Raw genomic sequence first — 24,346 nt, forward strand, 5'->3', positions numbered from 1 at the left:
CTGCCTCGCTGCCGCAGAGAGTCTCTCCTAATCCCTGGAAGTTCGGAACTAATGAACTAACTGCTGAGCCGCTGCCACGGAGCTTGGTCCCAAACTATACTGTACTTCACACTCGATTTCCTCTCCAGATGGCATAGTGGCACGGCCGACACGACGGGGGAGCACCTCTCACACACTAGCACACGCCTGCAAATGCACACAAGACGGCATAATGCAAACATGCACACACACGCCTGAATGTGTGAATGTCCGCGTGCTTCTGCGCTCACACTTGGGCATTCACACAGAAAAATACAAATAGCAAAGAATAAAATAGAGGATCAGTGCATTCAATTCAGTATGGTCACATGCAAACCAAGTGTACCCTGAACTGGAAGTCTTCACTCCTGGGTCTTCTGCRTTCCCTCTGAGGCCTAAAACAAGGCAAATTAAGTCTGTTGAAGTGTGAAATGTGGGTCCTCTCTGGAGTGTTGGGCACTCAGCAGCCTCCAAAGCAGTTAAACCAGGAAGTGCACTTTTTTAGYTGTACTAATTCAGATCTCTTGATGCTACACCTTTCTGTAGGKTCTGGGTGTTCTAAATTGTGCCCTGGAGCCCTAACTGCTGGGGGAAAAAAAGAGAGATTAACATTTTATTGTTCTGTGCTTTTCTTCCCACAATCCTGAGCTTTTTCATTCATTCTGGACCTAAATCAAACAAAATATTAGGGTGCACAACTCATTGCAGAATTCCCTGTGTTTACCCATCTGATCAAATCTAGCATAAATGACAGTTTCAAGTTTTCCTATTTACAACTTGAAAAATGTTTTAAGGGGCAAAATGAAGAATGTGAGGTAGCTGACACACATTCAGTTCTCATTACTTTATATTTTGTTTCTAAGGAGCCAAACTTTTTTGTGATGTTTAGTCTTAATCAATAGTTAATGTGAATTTCTGACTGTGTTCCAAAGTTTTTCAAAGAATCTTGTCGCTTTTCCCCAAATTTTCTGTGTAGAAAATAGATGAGCTGATTCAGTTTTTTTTTTTTTTATTGTTGTTGCTTGATAAGTGACTTAGTGTGTGTATTCACACCAGCCCTGTTTGGTCCTCTTTAATCAAACTAATTCATTTGCCCGGTAAGTCCCGTTCATTTGGGTAAGTGTGAACACGTAATCTAACTCTGATGCGGACTAGAAAAGTGAACTCTGGTCCGCCCAAAAACTTAGGTCTCGGTTCGGTTGAATTTAATTCTGGTGTGGTTCGACTGCATGTGTGAATGCCAAGTGGACCAGCGACCGCTCCAAAAGCAGGAAGCTGACTATAACGCAGAGTAATAACAGTAATAAAGTTGCTCGTATCTTATAAATATCTTGCTCAATGTCTGTATAAGGTGGACATCACTGCTGTAAAGCTGGATGCACTCATATTGTTGAATGCCACCTCAGATATGGAGCCATCTCAGCCACCTTGTGTGATTGTTGTTCTCTACAGTTCCGTCTCATCTTGAAGTCCATTGTTGAAGACTATTTAATTGGCACATTTGCCAAAGCCAAAAATAAATCCTACAGCCACTAAAATATGATGTCACTCTATGTTTGTTTACATTTTATGAAGAAGGAAGTTGTGCTCAGTGTCTTCTTCTGAGGTTTTTGTGTTGATTCCTTCAGTGGTCCTTGATGCAGCACCACCACAGGCGAGGGGGTAACAGATTGTTCACAGGATTTGGTTTGTTAGACAAAGTGCAGTGTGAATGTGAACCACACCAACTGAAAATGTAAACAAATCTTGCAATTTTGGTCTCCAATTGAACTGAGTCTACCAGATTATCAGGTGTGAATACTACTGTAGAAGCATAGGATGATTTTTTAACTGGGAGACTGTGTGTAGGTTGTCAGAATCAGAATGCCTAACTATTTATCAAAACCATGTCATATGGCTGAATGATAAATATTGTAATTAAAGTGGTTTAAAGCTTGTGCACATCACAAATTGGAACCGCAATGGAAAACATGGTGTAAAACGTGACAAAAAAGTTGCATTTCAGCATTATTTATATATTATTTATTATAGTTTTGTCATTAAACATGCCTAATCGCACCATTTACCAACAGTCTGGCAATGGGTCCTTTTATACTTTCATTATAGGCAGTTGAGTGAAGAACAGATCACTGTGGAGTGGACAACATTATTACAGTCTATTACCTTTGTCTGATTGTCAGTCAGCATGACCATAGTCTATGCATGAACTGTGTCTGACACCAGAGATTTTCAACTTAGCATAAATTATGCAGCCAACTGTCAACTGCTACATGATCTTGATTCAGTGCTCACTGTGTCGTTCCACAGGACACTGAAGACTATGCTCTTCTTTTAAAGGTGAATTCAAATGAGTAAACCCTTGGCAGAAAGTGCTCTTTGGAAAAACCATTCACCGAGTTATGAATGATKAACATTTGCATTTAGTGCATWTTACGTGGATGTTTTTACATCTCTATATATGAATGTGCTTGTGAACGTACCTGTATGCTCAACACCTGAGAGGACCCCAGAGACTTGCAAGGAACTCCCATTAAGGCTGCCAAAACTCACAAATTATACAGTACGTGAGCTGCTCAGCCAGAAAATGAACTTCATGCCGACCAGATCAAGAAGACCAAACTAAACCTTACTGTCTATCATAGTGTTTGTGTGTTTTTAAGTATAATACTGGGGACCTAATTGGGTATGTGTAGTAGGTGAACAAGGGGTCAGGGTGAACAGATAAGTGATGGCAGTACTGTGATTGCCATATGTTACTTTAGAATGTGGATGGATAAAAGTTAACATTTTCTTCCCCATCATTCTCATTACAGATTGCATTCTTCACTCTATATGTCATACATACTTGTTAATGTCCTTCAAAATGTATTTGTGGAGCAGGCCCAGTAAGTATTGATTCAGAATCAGAATCAACTTTATTGCCRTTGTCAGTGATAAACACAAACTCGGAACTGGCACTTTAGAACATCCGTTCAGAGAAAGACACACATAACGAACATGGGGGAACGAATGTCCAAGGTCTTTCGCACTATGGTGCGCTACCTTTTGCAGGTTGGAATACACACAATAGGAAAGGTGAGTTAAAAAAAAAGAGCTCTGATCCTGTGTTTTACACAGAAACACAGAAACATGCTCTCAAAAAAAAAAAAACACTCGCATAGCAAGGCAGCTAAGGAGGGGAGGGGGTGGGGTCAAACACATGGTATGGGGTGGGGTTCAGTGGAGCCGTTGACATTCCAGGTTAGTACTCCGTGTTGGAACAAATCAAAGACCTCCAGAGTCCGAAACAAGKTGTKGTCAACTAAGGGTGGGAATCTTTTACTATGTCACGATTTGATTCGATTCCGATTTTGGGGGCCACAATTCGRTTCAAAATCGATTTTCAATTCAAAACGATTTTCGATTCAAAATGATWTGATTTATAAAAAAAATTATGCTTCAGTCTAATCGAACCTGCATGATCTACTCCAGTCTGCTTTGCAAGACAGAATGACAAATACAGACAATAAAGTGTCTTTTTCACATTTAATAAGTTTTGAACATWTCAGCTTAAATGTAACTTTTTCAACTGTTGAATAAAGTCAATAYAACATATTGCTTAAGTAACAAAAATAAATGTGAATCATTGCATTTAAAATTTTAAGGAAAGTGCGTTTTTTAAAAAGTCATGCCTGGACCAGAGCTATAAAATAAGTTGTCACAAAAATAAATTGCTTTGTAAATAAAATGCTACAGTTGAACAACATGCACTTTTCTTTCCACAGGAAAGTTGCAGTAGAAATACAACATGGAACACTACTTTTGCACAAATAAAAGACTAATAATATTTTTCAGTAACTTTAAGAATAACAAGTGAAAATAAAACTTTTTTTTTACTGAAAAATAGCACCAGTAAAGTAGCTGCCTCTACATTTTTCATGAAAGTGTCTCCTGCAACATAAGAACTTTCTTCGTAAAGCTGTGGCACAGCTTTTTCAGTGAACAACTTACGGGATGGTATGACATACCTCTGCTCTGCTGTCGGCAGCATGTATATAAAACCCTCGTTCTCCACCACACTGTAGGTCCTTGGCGATGAAGCAGGTGATAAACCTGGGTATTAGTATTATTATTCTTTGCCCGCTYTGAATTGGCGGACAGTTTGGTAAAGGACTGCAGTGTATGTTGGTCTGCTGCTGGTGGCTGACTCTGCTCCGAATCCTTTAACTCCGGGTGATGTCTGGTTATGTGAGCCYGCACATTTGTTGTGTTCCTGTGATCTTCATTTTGCAAACGTTGCAGTTCATGTCAAGCTCAGTCTTCCCCGGCATTCAGTAAAAACCAAAATGTATCTATTTTTGCCTTCAACAAAGACGGAACCGGTTGAATCTCTCTTTCCTCCATTTGTTTTGAAACTTTCCACGCATACATATGTCCGAGAACCTGGTGCATGGTGAAGTGTCACATAATTTTGTAATAACRTGAAACTTCACCGCAAATTCAGGGGAGACTTAAGCAGATTTGTTTTATTTTTTTAGAATCGATTTTGGGAAATTTTAAATCAATTTTGAATCGTAGTAAATGAGAATCTAGATTCTTATGTGAATCAATTTTTTTGGCACACCTCTATTGTCAACCAAAAGCACAAATCACCAGAGTCAGTTSTCTGTCTCCACCTATAGCGACCTTCAGATTGATCCGCCCATGGGTGAAACGGGTGGGGATTGGGGTGGGGGGGTCAAGGCTTTTTTCTCACGTGTCATCCAGGGAGGTTTGATAGCTGGTGACCCAAGGTCAGCAGCTGCAGGGATCCAAAAGATAAACATAACTGTTTGGGGCAAGCAGCCTCATTTCTCTCTGCTTTAAATCTTAACTGCATCTCTGTGATGGCAAAAATGCCAATGTTCCAAATTCCAGTACCTCCTCGCCTCTCTCCGTCTGAAACTTCACCCAGGTGTAATCTTGCTCCTCACGGACACACTGCTGAACTGCGATTCTCGTCAGAATCACATCCAGTTTGCAACTTATATCCCCCAACATTTGAGTTTGTGCATTTCCAGTACAGGAGATTACATCCAAGTTTGCTGACAGCTTTGGAGAGGCCCGGACTGCTGTCAGGATCACTTTTATTTTTTTGATGAACCAGGACTCCTCCACARCCGATCAGCAGGAATCCAGTTATCATAAATCCAGATATACACAGATCTTCCACGTCTTCAATGGAAAGCAGGGCCAAACAGATGAGGTTCCATCCCCAAGAGCCAGACACTCACCCAGCCGTCACCATTCCACTCGGACAGCTGCGCTCCCCTCGCTCTAATCTCAGTGTGGAAAAAGTAGTGTTGATTGTGTTCAGAGACCAGTTGACCAAATCCATAATTCCTTTTGTTTTCGCACGCGCGCTACGATGCAGTTTACTTGGCATCTGAAAATACATTTCCACAAAGGTATTTTGAATCTGAAAAGAGCTTCACTGAGCGAGAAGTAAAGAGCTTCACTGAGTGAGCAGTAGTGTTAAGAGCAGCAGACAGTTTAAGTTTCACTTTCACTTTGCTCTGTTACTGCCAAGAGCCTGCAGGAGTCGTGAGCGGGATGTGTGGGGTGGGGCAGGGGAGATGTGCTCCATGATAAGGAAGTTCGGCTTAAAGACACATACCAGGGGCGTTTCTGGTCCCAAAAGATGTTTCTGGTCTCCACCTGTCGTTTTGCTCCTCAGCATGGCTGCCTAAAAACACTGCAGGATTTCTCAAACATGCATGAATGCRTCAAAGCAAGGCTTTGGGCATGTTTTTATGAGAAAATAACAAGATATAAGACTCAAAAAAGTTGATTTTACATGAAATTACCCCTTTAAGATAATAACAGCTCTCTCGCYTAACAAAATTTACTTGGATGTTAGAAGGTAATATATTTTTATGAGCCCTATACATAAACAACAAAATATTATAATCAGCAAAATCATAGAATTTCAATCATTTTGATTGATAAAACAATATATTTGATGGATGGCTGCAGTTTTCTTCTAGTAATAATTCTTATGGCTATTTTCTGCAAAATAAAAATAGAATTTGTAATTGTCCTGCATGCTTTACCCCAGACTTCAACACAGTAAATTAAGTGTTGAACAATTATTGCATTGTACAACGTAAGCAGTGCGTTATCGTTGAATAACTTTCTTACTTTGTACAGTACTCCAATAGATTTAGCTATTTTTGTTCTTAAATTATTTATATGATTTTTCCATATCATCTTTTCATTGACACCCAGAAACTTCACTTCACTGACTCTACAAATCTCAACACAACCAACTTTAAATKAAACATTGACAGTTCTATTTCTATTACTGACCAGTTTTATATTTTTTTATTAATTCTGTCTGTACCATCCCCAACATTCGTTTTATATCTTCACCCAAATAAAAAAATGCTGTATCATCTGCAAATAGAACACATTTAAAAAGTCCTGACACATTTACCAAGTCATTTACATACAAAATAAATAACTTTGGACCAAGTACAGAACCTTGAGGTACTCCACATAACATAACATGGGATGTTACAGAGTTCATATCTTACATCAAACTGTTTCTGATCATCCACTGTAATGCTGGTCCTGTRATACCATATTTATTTAGCTTATCAAGAAGCATACTGTGGTCAATAGTATCAAATGCTTTCCTACAAAAACACTAACACCATACTGTTTTTGATCAACAGCAGTTATTTGTTCTAWTAATTCAATGAAAGCCATTATGGTGGTTTGCCAGAAATCTCTGATTTTTGGTCCTTTCAGCATCATCATGTTCAATGTGAGCCCAGTGTACTGATACATTTCCTCTTCTGTGACGTCAGWCCATTTAATTTTTTTACCTGCAGCTATTTTTTCTACATTTTTATTGGTATTTACACAGAATTTTGATGGTATTCTGGCAGTAATTTAATTTTGAATAGCTCTGATGGACGTGGAYTACTGTAACTATTTGAAAGTAAAGGCTGCACACTTGGCCATATTTTTGGAAGAAATAGAATGAGGGATGTGACAAGTGGTCAAGCTCCCTTTCTTTTTTCCAGCAGACTTTATCATTTGAGTGTGTGTCTGACCTGCAATGCTTTCCTTTACTTGGTGGAAGCTGACACATCCATCTTCTCTTCTTCCCTTTCTTCCCTCCACAACAGAAGGTACAACAGTGGCCTGGTCTCAGTACTCACACTACACCAGCGATAGTCAATCCTGGTCCTCGAGGTCCGCAGCCCTGCATGTTTTACCTTTTTCCCTTCTCTAACACACCTAATTCAGTCAGTGAATTACCTCTTTCAAGTTCTGCAGAAGCCTGACAATTATCCATTCATTCAAATCAGGTGTGTTGGAGCAGATAAACAAGTAAAACGTGCAGGGCTGCGGACCTCAAGGACCAGAAGTTACTATCCCTGCAGTACACTCTATGCCCCTATCTTAAGTGTACCCTCAGCTGAAATTCACATAAAATGTCCGAGTGAGGAGGTTACAAGCTTGCAGAAATGGGAGAATTAGGACCAGTTTGACTTGCACCTCTGCGTTGTAATTGCGACATCCAAAATGGTGAAACTAGTCGCTGTTTTGGCATTTGTTTAGCTGAAAATGGTAGTTCTACAACAAGCAATCCTTTTTAGAAAAAGAAAGCTCATAAACCGAAGGAGGCTTATACACCAGAGTATAAGAACTTCTTCTGTAAGTTCTTGTTTGATTTTATTGGCAGTTGGCAGACTGATGGGGCCATATCATGTAAAATCAACTTTTTTTAGCTTTGTATCATGTTACAACGTTATCCCTTCATCAAAAACATAGACAGAGTCTTGCTTTGACTCATTCATGCATGTTTGAGTGTGGATCTAGGGTGCAAAGTAGGAGGGCAAAAGACCACTTTGGATGATTGGGAAACACTATGCACTTTAACCCTTTAGCGAGAATGCAGATTTAAAGGGCACAAGGGTGGAATTGCGAGTATTGGGACAGGGCCAATCTCTTCCTCCTCATCATCATCCTTCTCCAAACCCTCCTCATTCACTTCTTCCTCTTTATTTTTCACATTAGCATCGACAACACTGCACACAGAAGGTACATATGAGCTGGATTTTTTTAGTTTGAAAGTAATTATATAAAACAATAGCCATGCTTCCATCCAAATGTTATGTGAATTTTGAGCAACTTTAAAAGGTTTGCAGAAATGAGGAAAAAAAAAGACAAATAAATTCGAATGAGGCGTGTTTCCATCTACTGGTTTGGTGCGAATCAACCAGGCTATGCAAAGCATAATTACATCAGATGTTGACGTTATGCATGGCTGTAGCAAACAGAGAGTAGAGGTTGCTCACATCTCGAGACAATGGAGATGTCAGCAGGATTGTGTTGCTGTTGGGCAAGTTGTAATTGTTCTGTCATATTAACAAATACTGGCGATGTCCTGTCCTGAGGTGTAGAGAAAGAAATGCACTTTTAATGGGAAGATGTGACAGTGGGAACAGCTGCTCAATCATATGGTAAATATTTGCTACTTCAGAACTTATTCAGAAAATGTGTTTTCATCTCCTCTTTTGCGCATTAACTCTGTTTTTGGAAAATACAAAAAAACAACTTAAGTACCCATTAGCTGTGTAGTGTGATCAGGATTCTCCAAAGCTATCTACCACCAGTATGATAATAAATCTTAGTAAGTTTTTCCCACATGATCCCTCTTAAAAAAACTGAACTATCCTTTTCACTTAAACCTGGTGCACGATATCAAAACTTCTTTCTAATTGGTTTTACAGATCCTGTGTTTGAATCTAAAAAATATTTTTAAACTGTACAGATGAATTTGCAGGAAGTAACATATCCAGAGATTGTATCCAATAGAAGAACATTTTTAATAGATTCTCCTAAATTAATTTACATCTCCTTTGACTTCATTATTTCAAAACACTCCAGTACAGAATATTATGCCCAGTCAACTTTGAACATTAATTATTATTTAATGGTTAATTAGTAGAGTAACTTTCTGTAACAACTTGCATTTTTGTCTGCTTTAGGCTGTCAATTTTCCCCAGCACTGACAAGCCGGAATTATGTCTTCCAAATTTTTCCTCCCCTGTTTGGTTGCTTATGTCTTGTTGTCTGTCCTGACAGGATAACGCACAATGCACTGTGCCTCCAACTGACAGATTGAAGGCTTGAATCTCCTCCTCTGCTACATCTCCGTTATCAGCATACCTGACTTAGACAGTCATCTTGCTACAGCTTTCTGGAGTGCAGCGTGTCACTTGTCAGAGCACATCCATGAAGATTTGAATCCTGCTAACATGCACCCACAGATGCTTACACAAACACACACACACACACACACATTGACAAAGACACACAAACAGTTGTGTACACACACACTTCAGGCAGGCAGCCTTCACTTGTTAAGAGTCTAGAGCTCATTTTAAATGGCATTGTGAGTTGCACAGCAGGGTGTGAAATGCCAACTCTTAAAAGGTAAAAAAAAGAGACTAAATCACTACAATTATGGGGACTGATGAGATGCTGCTTTCTTCATAACTAATATATGTAGATGTATATAATCAGAGGTGCACATAACCGGTGCGCTTGCGCTGTCAAAAAAGGAAAAAGCGCACCAGATGGGATGTCATAAAGCTCCCTTGCGTACCTAAGATTGATTGTCTGTCAAAACAATAGCTAGCAGGGCTCTAGAGTGCGACTAATGTGGTTGCAAACGCGACCTGATTTCTTAAAAAATAAAAATAAAAAAAAGAATTCAGCCGCACTGGTGGAACCGATCGTTGTTCGGTGCGCCAGAGCGGGACCCTGATATAAAAATTATATGGACACTGCCTTCAACAAATCAGACGAAGTTTAGAGCCRTTTTGTCCAATCAGAGCAGAGCAGGGTGGGACTTTCAGTGAGAGCATGTTTGGTTGAAGCAGCTGGCCGGCTGGAGTCGACTCAAGCTGCTGCAGCAATCAGTCCTGATCTCCTCCTGTGCTTTGCTCCTGMACTAGCAGAGACTTTGGTCTGTAAAACCTAACTTTATATTAAATATATGTTCAGAATGTTGTTATCAAACAGATCTGTGTGAGTGACTAAACTCTCCTCCTGAGAGACTGCTGTATGAGCGCGTCGCTGCTCACTGCTCATGCAGGCTGTCTGTGAGATTCACTGAGTTCTTCTAATTAAACCACATTAACTAACAGAACATTTGTTTGCCCCATATTAAAGCAAAGATGATTCTCTGTTTAACATCACCCCAGTCAAAAAAATTATATATATATATTTAAAAAATAAAAACAACTTGCCATGTTCTCTAGGTGAAAGAGTTTTAAATCTTATATTAATTTATCATAAATATCCACAAATTTCATTCACAATTTTATATAAAAAAACAAGGTTCTTGATGTGCTAAACTTATTTATATTTAGGATCATACTGTGATACAGCTTTTCTGGGATAAATGTAATTTATTAAACTATCAAATACAAAGAATAAATAATTACAAGAGCTGAAACCATCTAAATAATATAATATTTTTGAATAAAATCGTCTTTTAAAAAAGAAATCAGTCTAACAAATAAAACATTTGTATGTTTTAAGTTATTTTGCTCTGTGCAAAAGACAGACATTTGCTGCTTGGACTGGAGAGTGTGGAAAGCTGGTTTAACCGAGGCCAAAGATCCAGAAGACCAAACAGGAGTTGTCCATCTGAGGGACATGTGTAGTCTAAAAGACATTTAACCATGATATGTTCAGTTTGTAATGTTTATATGACATACACCCAGCCCCTCGGCCACTTAGATACTTTACAAAATTTATGCAGAGTAAAAGAATAAAATAAAAATTCGGACTGATTTGGCATGATGTCCTGAGACATTGCAGCTGATAAGAGTCAAAAGACAGAACAGGGGGACGTTAGATGCCCTGACACCCCTTATAGATAAATGTGTTCAATGAGTGAAGGAAAATATGAGTGCGCACCAAGCAACAACCCTAGGTTCTCCCCTGAGAACCAGACCAAAATTTTATGTTCAACCCTGTATATAATCTATCCATCCATCCATCCATCCATCCATCCATCCATCCATCCATCCATCCATCCATCCATCCATCCATCCATCCATCCATCCATCCATCCCCACTTCTTTCCTTCCTCTTTTGAAAACACAAGTTCGGGACTATGTGTGATTCACATATCAGATCCGAATCAAGTCCGAATTATGTGCAGGAAACAACAGATTCAGTTTTAGACTTGAATATTTATTTGCACATGCAAGGATCAGCATAACATTAGCGCTATGACAAATACTCAGCCTCCTGGCTACAGAGCCACGAGCTGCATGTCACAAAGAGTTTGTTTTTTTTAGAGTCAAGTCACACCCCTGGAAATGATAACATGGTAAATAAGGCTTGACTTGACTCACAGATATCAATTCCTGCAATGCTATAATATGAAAACATTAGGTGTGTGTTAGTTGTTTTGGTGTGAGGTGTGTAAGAGATTAAAAAAAACCTCAGAAACCTTCTAAAACGACAGTAAAAATTATTGTAATCTAGACAGGATGATTGCACATTGATCAAAAAAATTTCTAAAAATGTCAATAAAAATATGTTTATGTGAAGTGAATTTAGGACTCAATAGAAATTAATAAAATATCTTACTAGTTGTTTTATATCTCCAGAAAATTTAGACATCAATTTCAATGATGACACTAGCTTTTAAAGAGGGGCAATATGCAAAATCAACTTTTTTGGGCTTTATATCAGGTCATAATGTCATTCCCTCATCAAAAACATATGCAGAATGTTGCTTTGACTCATTCATGCATGTTTGAAAAATCCTTGAATCTCCCTATCTACAGTAGAATACTGTAGAATTGAACTATGTGCCTGAAAACACCTAATGCCCCCCTACCCTGCCCCATTTAATGTTGCAAAAATAATTACTCTAGTGCTTGAAATTATTTTTGTTTTGTTTTGTTTTGTTTTGTTTCATTTAGTTTATTTTCAGTCATACATCATCTAAAACAGCTGCATACATCATCCACCCTTTGCCCTTAGGTTTTGTTCACTGCTTACTATATTTCTGAGTGCCATGAAAAATGATATAAATTCATTGTGTTGAATGGGTGAAACTACACGCATAGACTTTCCATAAGCGATGTTTGAGTTGCTTGTTTCAAGCAGCTTGACAGGAGGGCTAGACATCCATGATCTGATGCTGAAGAGGAAACTGGCCCTGCTGTGGACTGTACACACATCAGTTTGGCTGTTCCAGTCTGATGTGGTGTCTACAAGGCAGCAGCCATGCTGTGTCACATATACACAGCACTCTGTAGGATCCTCAGCATCAAGGCTTAGGCTGCGTGTTAAGCAGCTGCCCTCGCTCTCCTGGAAGGTCAGCCTTTCTGCACTTGAAAAGCTTCTCATGTGCATCTATGCGTTATGCGGCCCCGTCTGCCCGGCTGTCTGCTTGCGAGCTTGCTTGCCTGTGTGTGTCAGCCTCTAATGATGAGCCTGATGGAGGGAATCAAAGGGTAGATAGAGCTGACGTTGAGGTGAGCTCTCCGTGGGAGACCAGGTGATTGGGGAGAGAGCTTTGAAACAACTTGTTGGATGGCTGTCCATTAATGTAAAATATCTTMGTTTCAAAGGGCTTTATTCAAGCTAGGAGTATAGGAGACTATTGGGGTCAAGGTGTCTGCCAGAATAATCTCTTTCTTACTTTAGACAGAAAGGCAGATAAAAGTGAGTATTGTGCAACATCATCTGGACTTTTTTGCCCTCGTAAATTTAGCAATACTGTTTCAGAACAAGAAAAAAGGGAAGTGGGCGTTCATGCAATGTGTGTAGGTTTACAATAAACTCAAAAATGTATTATTTGTGAATATTGCCTGTTTAAAACAAGAACTTGTCTATTTGATGTGTTAATTTTGTAGTCAATGTTTTTTTCAATCATATCTGGATTTTTGTTTATCTAATTCGGTTCAGGATTGGTGTCGTCTCAGCACAGAAACCAGCCTGTAGTTTCTCACAGATCAATTTACTCCTATCACCATAAACCATAAAGTAACAGCTAGAATGTTATCCACCAAGTAGCAGGTTTATGATTGGTGATTTATGACCGCATAAACTGCCCCATCCGTTTTAAATTACAGTTGTGGCTTCTGAGAGGGCCAGTGAGAAGGATTGACAGAGCAAAACGTGAGTAAGAGTCAAGGATCACAGTACACTTGTCATATGGCAAATCACCCTTGTCTCTCTGAGTGAGGCAAAGTGAAGACGTAGATGACACACAGCAGCACAGCCTGCCCATGACCCCTATTAAATCTGAGCAAATCTTTGATATGTACTTTGATACTATATTTTATTGATACCGAGGGAGTGTTCACAATATCAAATCCAGTTCTGCATTCCAGGAGATCAGAGCATGGACTTTTTAGTTCTATGACCCATGAAGGGTTCTCATAGGCTCACGTTAAACTGAACTGAAGTTGACTCTGGTGTTGGGTAGTTTTTACAAGAAGTTTTGATCTATAGGCTCTCTTCCTTTTTTTATTCTCTGCCAAATCAGGGCTTGCATTAATTCAGCTATCAGTGTCACACATAAGATATTCAACACTGATTAAAAAGAAACAAATCATCAACACTTATGCGAATAACCCACTATCAAGGAAGGGTTTTATCACATAGCATGAAACCATATTAGCTATCATTCTCTCATGCTATATTTTAGTTGCCATTTTGTGTTATTTTATTAATAAGAAGCTCTAACTCTTACTGATTTAACCAGGTAGTCTTTTGAGTTTTAAGTTACTCCTAAAATAGTTGGTCTTGTGACTGAAGTTCAGCTCAGGRAGGAGAATCCCAGTTTAAATAGACACATGCATACACAAAACAATCAGAAGGTCCAGTCACTGATCCGAACTGACACCTTATAAGCTACTGTTTCCTCATGGTGCTTAACTCAGACCACATTTTTCCCACAGAGCCTCTTTCCTCACCCTAGTATTTTTTTTCTTCATTCCTGTAGCCACGGCATCTGGTTTGAGTATARTGTCGTGCTTCTCAGTTACTGATAGAAGTTAGAAGTCTAGGCTTCTTTTAGTCCCTTCCTCCTCTGCTCACAAAATTCTGATGAATTTTGCCTTTGCCTTGTTTTTGCTTTTTGAGACTTGACTTGTTTGTTTATATTAACAAATAATGTTTTGCTGATAATAAATGTTTGTTTTGAGTCTAGCTTACCAAATTTGACCTCTTATTGCACACATCAAGATTTAAAAATTGTTGGTTGATTTCCAAAGACCTACATATGACAATAAAAATATCTTTGGTATAACAGGTTTGGCTTACAGGCACACGTCAAAATACAACACACCACACACATACAGATTTCATGCACAAACATTCAGATCTCGGATGGGAAATCTCTTGAGACTTCTCAAGATCAAACATGAGTTTAGAGTAAATAAACATGGCAGACAAGGAAGGAGCAATGGTGAWAGTTTGTGGACTATTTTTAACAGAGAAAAAAACTACTTAAAAAGACGTCTCAAGGCCCACCAAACTCTCTGMTGATCTATGGCAGTGGCTTTGTCTTCTGTATTTTTGGTTCTCCTCCATGTTTTATTCACTTCACATTCTGATTGGCTACACGTCACATTCAATAGGCTGCATGCTTGTTTGTCCTCTGGGAACACAAAACACACGCTGGGATATCAGACCAAGACAATCCAACATGTCGAATATCCCCAATTTGAGATCAGAGYGGTCCGTCTTTCAGAGCCACCTCTGAACACACCACACATGGCAGGAATACCTCATAAGGTTATCTTCAGAGCCRTTATGATAATCGGAGTGCCTTTAMGAATGTTGGAAGGGAAAAATTGGGCCAAAAATCTGCACAATTATCTTGCCGTGTGAACCTGACACAAGTTAGTTTGCTGGAATAGTCAGTTATCAATAAGAATGTAGTATTGTCAAGGAATTCTTATTCACAATAGATAAGTTGTGTTCTTATTTGTAAAGCTACAGCCGTGGTGTCTCTTAAGGTTCAACCAAGGAGCTCATTGACAGCTGTCCCTCAACACACTGGTTGTTGCTACTTGAGATACAAAAATACAGCAGCAAACACTTTTTAGGCAATTCCCACAATTGTTCTAAGGATGTGGAAGCAAMTTAGAGGAAAATCATAAAACTCACAATCACAAGACAGAAGTTTGSGATCAATCGTTGTCCTCAAGGACTTCTATTGTGCATGTTTTACATGTTCTTCTGATCCAAAACACCTGACTGAGTGACTAAATTAACTTTTCATAACATGCAGCTTGATAATCAATCAACCATTCATTTAAAGGGCAATATTATGTGTTTCTCAGGCATATATTTAAATACTTTATCTTAATAAAGTATCTGTGTCACCTTTAGTTGTTATAAAAAAGCTGTTTTTATGTTTAAATAGAAAATAAACTTATCTTCTCATCACTTCCTCTTCTAAACGCCTTGAAATTGGCCTCTATCTCTTTAGGAACCTCCTTCTGCTTCTGTCCCGCCCATTTCGGTGCGGTGGGGGGGGGGGGGCTGCCTATGATGCAGTTTACTTGGCATCTGAAAATACATTTCCTCAAAGGTATTTTTAATCTGAAAAGAGCTACACTGAGTGAGAACTAATGTTGAGAGCTCAGCAGACAGTTAAGTTTCACTTTCACTTTCACCCAAGAGCCTGCAGGAGTCATGGGCGGGGGGTGTGGGGAGGGGAGAGGGCGCTCCGCCATGAGGAAGTTCAGCTTAAAGACACGTCCCAGGGACGTTACCAAAAGGCGTTTCTGGTCCCCACCTGTCGTTTTGCTCCTCAGCATGGCTTCCTAAAAACGTTGCAGGATTTCTCAAAGTAAGACTTTAGGCATGTTTTTTATGAGAGTGTAACATTATAACATGATATAAAATTCAAAAAAGTTGATTTTACATGATATTGCCCCTTTAAATCAGGCACCACAAGACAATGCTGCCAAATTGCAGCCTGATAATTTGCACCAAGAACATACATGGTGGCAGCTGGCTTGATTCTCCCTCTTCTCTTTTTTGTTAAGGAGTTGGTAGTAAAGTTCATTGACCACTTTGATGGGTGAAGTCGAGTCATGCATCCAACACAAACTCCTGCAACTTGTTAAATAAGTTTGTGGAAACCTCCCATTTCCCACCAAGATGCTGAAAGATCTGATTGTAGGTTTCACTTTGTTTAAGAAGCTTCCATGCACACAGCTTTTCACAACAAGCTTGCAAGTTAGAAAATGTCTATGTACCTAGTGCAGGTTTCTGATACAGGGAGCAGGCATTCTTATTGCTGAATTAAACACATTTAAATCATAAATGGACTGTACTTGTATAACACCTTTCTGTCCAACCAGGATACTSAYAGTGCTTTACACTAAAATCCTTGTTCTCATTTACYCATTCACACAGCACTCTACTATYTCTACAAAGCTAATCTGGATAAATCATTCTATAGACCCCACTGTCATCAGAGTCAGTGGGGGGTTCAGTGTCTCGCCCACGGACACTTTAACATGTGACTGAATAGCAGTGGATATGAACCACCAAYTCTSTCATTGGAGGAYGACTGCTTTAACCACTCAGACCCAGCCGTTTATGTATCAGCACAGTAACAACACATTTGAGTCCTCAGCTGTAAYGGCTATAAATCTGTAACTATCCTGAGCTACATGAAAGGCGCGAAGAAGCGTTCGTGCATTAGCCTCCTCGTGTGTAGTCTTCAAGGCTTGGAATTCACCTCAGGTCTTTYGGTGAAGATGTAGTATTCTTCATTCCCATGTCACATAGTGACATCTCTGTAACTTATCTATTTTCTATGGCTTCATCCACTGTTTGACCAAAAACTTGACAAGGCTTTTGATTGACTCAATATCATTTGGTGAWATAAGATTCTAGTCTTGCTCTTTTGMTGGGTAGTGGATCAGGCACCAGTGKTGTGTCGTAGGGGCAMTATGGGTCGTCTTCACCTCTGCCTCAGGTACGGAATCCATGTTTTAGTAAAAAAAAATGATTATGCTATGCAGTTTCTATAGTGGCTTCATGTGCATACATATGCCCTACAAACAATTTGGCATTAGTATAGTTTTGCCACGCCAGGTAGTACCAACATTTGATGTGGCCAATGCACTGCTTCACTCTTTTTTTGCTTAGGGTATCCTGGAAAAAGGCAATATACAGTACACATACGATACAATTAAATTAAATGATTGTAAATTCAATACAGTTTTAACACACACAAAAAGAAAATATTACTAATGTCTTTCATTTAGTTGTATTTTCTGTACAGTTGTATTTGCTCCTTGTGACAGGAAGCTTTTTTTGCTATGTGTACCTTACGATGGTCATAAAAGTGTGTTTACATATACTGTATGCCTGTGTTTTATACAAGTTTGAAAAGGCTTCATTTATTCATATCAGATGTTGTTTGATTTATTCACCTCGAGTCAACATGATAAGCAATTACTGCCCGACATGTTTCCYTTGACACTGATTGGTCGGTAACCTTGTTTGTAAAACAAAACATAAAAAAATTGGTATGTAAGTCAAGCTTCTTGGAACATCTAGTTTTTGAGTCAAAAATGGAAACCCTCAGGCAGGGTACTGACTGCTTATTTTGCTCATGTCCTCTAGTCTTAACGCTGCATGGACACGTTAATAAGAAAGGAAAACTTGATTTTCTCTGTAGGGGTTCTTAAATGTTTTAACTTCATGTTATTTATGCCAAATTGATCTATAACCACTTTTATCACTCTTTATTTTTGTGCGTATTGCAGAGATTATTTTTATTCTCAACATATTATTAATGGGGTCATTTCTATTAAGAAAATTGAACTTTAATTGCATTCTTTACTAGTTCTTCAATTGATTTTTTTTATCCATAAAATAAATCTGTTTTTTGCATTTAAACTGAATGTTGAACTACACATGCATGACTTTAAATTAACCTTGATTGCTTTTAAAACAAATGCAAACTCTTTAGTTAAAATGACTTGATTATTTTTGTACTTATTGTAACTTTTCAGTAGATATTTTATTTCATTATTTAACAAAGGATTTAAAAACTGACATCTGAGATATTTATTTTAACAGTCAGATTTAGACAGTTTTGAAATCTTTCTGAAAGTACCAACCTTAAAAAACATTTAGTTTTTTTTTTGTTAATTTATTTATTTTTTATTTCCACTGCTTTAGTAGACTCTCAATCAGAGAACATCTTCACAGATAATCATGCGTTCATAATATTTGTAAATATTCTAACTTCGATCAATGTTTTCTTAGGAAATTGTGGCCTTGACTAGCCATAGCATTKCTTATCTTGGCATTTTACTTTTTTTTACAACTTTCAGCCTCTACAGGTTGAATGAGTGAATTGTAATACATAATATCATTTTGTATTTGTGCCTCTACTTTGTAGACAGAAGCCAGGGAGACCATTGCGCAGAYGTTACCAGAATTGGACCTGGGCCGGACAGAGAAGTGTGTGAGGGTGAACTCTGTTTCCAGTGGTCTAGCTGARGACGACCTGCAAGTCATTCTGCAATCAAAGATTCTTCCTCCTGCCTTCATGTTGCCTAAAGTGGAAGACACTCAGGAGGTCAAATGGGTGAGCCAAAAATMATGCATCGACTTTGACCCACTGAACCACCTGAAGGAAATTTTGTAACTAATTGAATATTAGATGCAGTATTGTATTTTATACTTTGTGATCATTTCAGTCTTTAAGTTAAAGCAGAAAAAGAGTTGGTGTGTCTTATCATATGTTCTTTCTTTAGTCTAAACAAAAATGAGTTACCTTCTGACGTCTGACGTAAAAAGTAACACCTCCACAGGTGTAACCAGGAAGAGATGTACATTATAAGGTCAATTCATTATTATAGTAAAAAAGAAGTTAGTGTGTTGCAGAGTCTCTGTTCAGAGCAGAGCTCCTGTGTTTTTTCTTTTGTTTTCAGCCTGTCTTACACTGAGGCCTGCTGAGTGCTGTACTGTGAACCTGATTGGAGTCAGAAGATTGAGAATAAATTTTTTAAGAAGAAATCCAGTTGGATTCCTGCTTATTCGGACATACCATTTTGAACAAGGCATATTTTCCCTTCACACCGTTCAAAATTGTTAACTGGTCTTCTTTCAAAATAGTTCTTAAAAAACTACATAATATCATCATAATACTAAAGATGAGTCAAATTTAATAGATTAGAAAACAAGAAAAGTCAAATCTATGTAGATTGATACGCTTTACAAAATTAGATGCCCGAATAAATGCGCATAAAACCAAGTTCCTTTCTCATTTAAAATAGGGGTGCATTAATTTCCTTAATTTTGAGAGATTGGAAATTGACCAATACTTACATAAGATTGGTATCAGCCAAAATCTGAATCAGCAGGTGAGACTTTTTAAAAATCGGTGATCTGTAATCAGCCAGAAACCTTCAATCAGTGCACTCCTTATTTTGCAGCTCTAAAACCTCCATCTTATGCTCAGAGACACCGTCTGTGTGGCCCTTGACAATTCGCCTCGTTCATCTTAACACAGTACCTTTTAACAGTGTCCAGAATTGAGTCAACCTCCTCAAATGGCATAATTGAAGGAATAAACATGACCTCATTTATCAGGTGACCCAATTCTCAAACAAAATACTGAAATCTCAGATGTGAAAACATTAAATATCTGACTGTGTTGTATCAAAGCAAGGCTGGGTAGTCCTTCAGAACAACTTTACCACAGCATGAAAATAAACTGATTGCACRTTGATTATAACAACATTCAAAACATCTCAAGCATAAATATGAAAAATGTGTATATGAAATGCATTTAAGACTTAATCAAAATCAATACATTTTCCTTTCTACTCATGTTGATCAATTCCCTCCATCAATTTCTGGGTCTGCCCCTGGGGTTCTTCCCAGTGTTGCATGTCCAAAAAACCTCCAAAGGGAGGCAACCAAGACACATCCTAATCCGATGCCCAAACCACCTTTGCTGACTATTTTTATGGGAAGGAGTATCCTGTRTACTCCAAGTCGCTCAACAACCAGTGCCTTCAGCACCTCGATGACCTCTGCCATGGTAATGGACTCATCTTCGCCTGAGTCCTCGGACTTTGCCTCCTCAAAGGTGAACATAGTTAAGGGTTAAGGAAGTCCTGGAAGTGCTCCTTCTATCACTCAGCAATATCTGCAGTGCGATTCAGTAGTTTCCCATCCAAACCAACTTTCTGCTTCCCTTTATTGAGTAGCTAAATGGTTTATCAGAACTTCCTCAAAGCCAACCAAATGTCCTTCTCCATGGCCATCTCAAATTCCWCCCATGCCCAAGTTTTCATGGTTGCAGATGCAACCACAAAAGCTGTATATCTGGCCACTCTATACCTGTCAGCTGSTTTTGGAGTTCTCCCTGGGATAGCCATACCCCAAAGGCCTCCTTCTTTATCTTGATGGGTTTTAATCACTGGCGATGTCCACCAGTAGTTCCTTTGGTTGCCACCTCATCTGGACCCTCAGGCCAYAGGTCCTGAAAGCCACATCTGCAATTGAAGCCCTGAAGATGTCCCATTCTGATTCMATGTCCCCAAGCTCCCCTGGGACATGTGAAAAACTCCTCCAGAGGTGTGAGTTGAAGATCAYATGTTCAGCAGGGTTTCACCAGACRTTCCCAGTTCACCCCARTGTGTTTGGTTAAACCAGGTCTGTTAGACAGCCTCTATCCTCCTCCAGACTCAACTCATCCCCATATAATTCATAATACTTGATCTCTTAATGTGATTTTTCCTTATTTCTTAGCATGGACCTCTTTACAGGCAGTTTAGTTTAGTTTAGTTTAGTTTAGTTTAGTTTAGTTTAGTTTAGTTTAGTTTAGTCTTAAATGGCTGTTTAATGTGTTGTGAAAGGCATGTGTCTTGTCTGGTTTCTTACCTTGAATGAGCATGTGTGCACACAAACACAAGCAGAAATATGCACACATATGTGCTCTTGGGACAGGCGCAGGAAGTTTTTAACTAGTGGTTTTAATTGGAGCATGTCTATTTCCTGCTGCCTTTTCTTTCTTTCTTCCAAGTATAATTGCTGACAGGTGTTCGCCAATTCTCTCACCCAGCTTTTCATCCATGGCTACTCTTGAAAAAAGGCCACTTTTGTCACRCAGTTTCTTTAAATCATTTACTTTCATTATTATTCTTTTTAACGGCATGCTTAAAACCATTGTTAGCACGTTAAAACTTAAAAATACAGATAATTGCCTGATTTTTTTTCTTTAACTAATTGTGTTTTTAATTTACGCAAGTCAAACTTTACTTGTCCCATCATAAGAACTGGCTTCAAGCTTGCTGTATTTTCTTTTCTTTCTTTTTTTATTTTTGTATTTGATTTATTTGTGTGTTTTTGTGGCAACAGGTACACGCATGCTCCTAAGTCAATGATAACTTTGTAGTTCGGAGTGGGATCTTGATTCTGTCATGCATGTTCATCTAATCCTACCCCAGTCCCTCACAACTCTTTCTGTGTCTGTTTGTATTGTAAGCATGTGTCTGATTCTCTCCACTCTTGTTAGGCAGGGCAGTAAATCCCTCACTTGTTTATTTTTCACCCCTTTTTTATTGATATTGGCACAGGATCCTTCAGACTGATTTGTCGCCAAAAGATGGACTTGCTTGTTTCTCTTTGTGCGTAAATCTTTTGCTCTGTCTCTCTGCTCTCCTCTGGCCCTTGTGTGACTGACAGGCCTTATTGGGCTGTAACAGGCGTAACTCCCTCCTTTTGTTTGGGGACAATTCTCACACAGATTCGGAGCCATGTGCATTCTTTGCCCACCACACTATTTGGTGTGCGCTGGGACCAAAAGAATCGCACCCTGGCCCCACTCCTCCTCCTCCTCTCCTCCTCCCGTCCCCTTCCCTCATCCCCTTTCTCCGCTTCCCCTCTGTGAAATGAACACTTCAGCAGGCCGGAAACATTTAATCTGGCCTCCTTTTGAAGAAAATTAATTGAAACTTGTCCCGCTATAGCTTCCTTTTTCTCTAGCGTAGTCTCCCTCCTTCTCTTTTCATGATTGGGAGTGGAAATTGTCAGAGGGCTTGTTTGTATCCCGGGTTTGAATGGCAAGAAGAAGTGTTTCTTCTTTAAACAAACCTTTTTTTTCAGTTCAGTGGTGAATAACACCTTGAAGTGTCTTAGTTTTGATAGCTATTGACAGCTAATGATTGCTGTGTGTGTCAGAATAACAACAAACAGGAACTATAGCACCTCTTATCCTGGTAAATCAGACCATTAAAGTGTATAATAGCTGAAGAGGAGAGTGCCAGGACAGAAACATGTAATCAAAGAGGCTTTTTTTCTTTTTCGTTTGGACAGAGCTGTCTCATGTTCTCTTTTTGTAAATTCTGAACAGCTCAGCCACAGCCTTGTTCAGGTTTGCTTGGGCATGGCGCGTTTGGCCGTAATATCTCCGCCTGTGATATCTGCAAGATTTTGCCACAACGCGTCATATCTATCTAGTTTCCTCCGTCACAGAAATGGGTTTATCTACACCCTGTTTTCACACTCCCTCTCGGACCCCGCCACCACTTCCCGTGTCAGTGAATGAGGGGGGCATATTATGCTAAACCCCCAGCGTTAGTTTTTATGTTGCCATAGCAGCCTTGCTCCCACAGGGTTGTGACCTCAGATGATTACAGTACAAAGCCCATTGGGTCTTGAAAACCTCTTTGAAGATGAAAAGTCTTTGATGGTTTGTATTTATGCAAATCTCTCAGATATGATTTATCCAACTGAGATTGAATGGAGAGATGATTAAAATTGCCTCTTTTTTTTAAATCCTTCAATGGAGGTCCGCTCCTTTGGTTTGGAGAACGAGAGTGGGTGAGTGCGAACATGGGGGCTATTGTGTTGTTCATCGTTTTAAAAAATAGCCACGACATACCTGAGGTTATTTATAAGAATCTCATATTGTTGGTGGTGTGTCAAAGAAGAAGCAAAAGAAGATAAAAGGGGGAACTTAGACATTTCTCCTCTGAGCTTTTGCACTCTCTTCTCTTTTTTTTTTCTTTTTGTCTGGCTTTGAAAGGAAATATCTGACGGAGGGGGCTTTTGTGTGTTTCCAGATGATAGATTTAGGAATTTGGGCAACCCCACTGGTAGTCCAAAGCTAGCTGTGAACTGGTCTGTTGGAAAAAATTTGAACGCTTTGGTCTTCAAAGATTTAAACTTGGGTTTTAAAACCCTACTTAGGTGAGCTTGCATATTAGCAGGAGTCGAACAGAATAAAGGCCTCAGCAAAGTGTCACATCACACTCTGATTGTTGCTTCGGTCTCCCTGTTTTCTCTGCCACAGAGGAGGCACGCAAAACAGAATAATGTAGCAGTAAAAAAAAMAAAAAACTCAAAGATATCCCAGATCGTCCCTTTTCTTCTGTGTTTTGTTTCTTCTCTGCTTTGCTATGTATGCATGTGATGGTGCCCGGATCTGTGCATTTACATGTGTGCACGCTCTCTCAGGGGAGCAGAGCTGTGGCTGAGGAGAGCCTCTGAAAGAAGACTTCAGAGGTGTGTGTCTGTGTGTGTGTGTGTGTGTGTGTGTGTGGGGTGGGGGGGGGTACCCTGGTGAAAATGTTTAAAAAAATGTATATTTTACTTGCTTTTGTTTTTGCATCTCCTGTACCTTTCACTCTGTGCTATTTGAACCCTCAAAGATGCATAAGAAAGTCTATTCTCATCCTAAACCACAAATTTTAAAAAATATTCATCTAATTGATTGAAATATATTTTGTTGTGGTAAAATCATATTAGCTCGCTCTTCTATTTTTATCTGTTTGATATTTAAACAAGGGAAATCTAATCAGTTGACAAAAGTCAATTGAGTGTGTTGAAGCCATTTAATAGAAAAATCAGAACAAATAATTCACTTCCGTCCAATTGTCATCAGATTTCCTAATGAGTTCAAGCTGAAAACTTGTATTTCTAAATAATATAATATAACGCGTTTAAGGAAGAATAAAAATCCCATGAATGTGGAGGTGCCATTGTACAAAGTACTGAGAATGGATTAATTTGTTGTGATTGTTGAGAGGTTTGTTGCTCCCTCGTCACAGAAACAGTGGGTTTTGTTAATGAGTTGCATCTGAGACGTTTCCTCTGCGTGTGTAGTTTGTTGACAGGTTTCAGCACAACTTGAAAGGACGGACGCTGACAGAACCCGTGCGCCTCATCACCTTTGTGGAAACCGCTGTCGGCCTACTCAATTTTAAGGTAAATCACAAGCTAAACCCCACCCTATCCAAAAAAAAAAAAAAAAAAACTGCAC

At 39.0% G+C, this 24,346-nt stretch overlaps 1 protein-coding gene across 1 annotated transcript in view; it reads left to right on the forward strand.

The window, feature by feature from the left end:
* Positions 1-3,015: 3,015 nt before the first annotated feature.
* Positions 3,016-24,346, forward strand: part of LOC106524831 (citramalyl-CoA lyase) — a 30,202-nt gene continuing 8,871 nt past the window's right edge. Inside the window, exons 1-3 of the mRNA XM_014018817.1 lie at positions 3,016-3,069; positions 18,470-18,658; positions 24,190-24,291. Coding sequence (XP_013874271.1) covers positions 3,016-3,069; positions 18,470-18,658; positions 24,190-24,291 — 345 coding nt within the window. The remainder of the gene's footprint in view (positions 3,070-18,469; positions 18,659-24,189; positions 24,292-24,346) is intronic.

Source organism: Austrofundulus limnaeus, unplaced genomic scaffold (genome assembly GCF_001266775.1).
Source record: "Austrofundulus limnaeus strain Quisiro unplaced genomic scaffold, Austrofundulus_limnaeus-1.0 Scaffold202, whole genome shotgun sequence".
Lineage (NCBI taxonomy): Eukaryota > Metazoa > Chordata > Actinopteri > Cyprinodontiformes > Rivulidae > Austrofundulus > Austrofundulus limnaeus.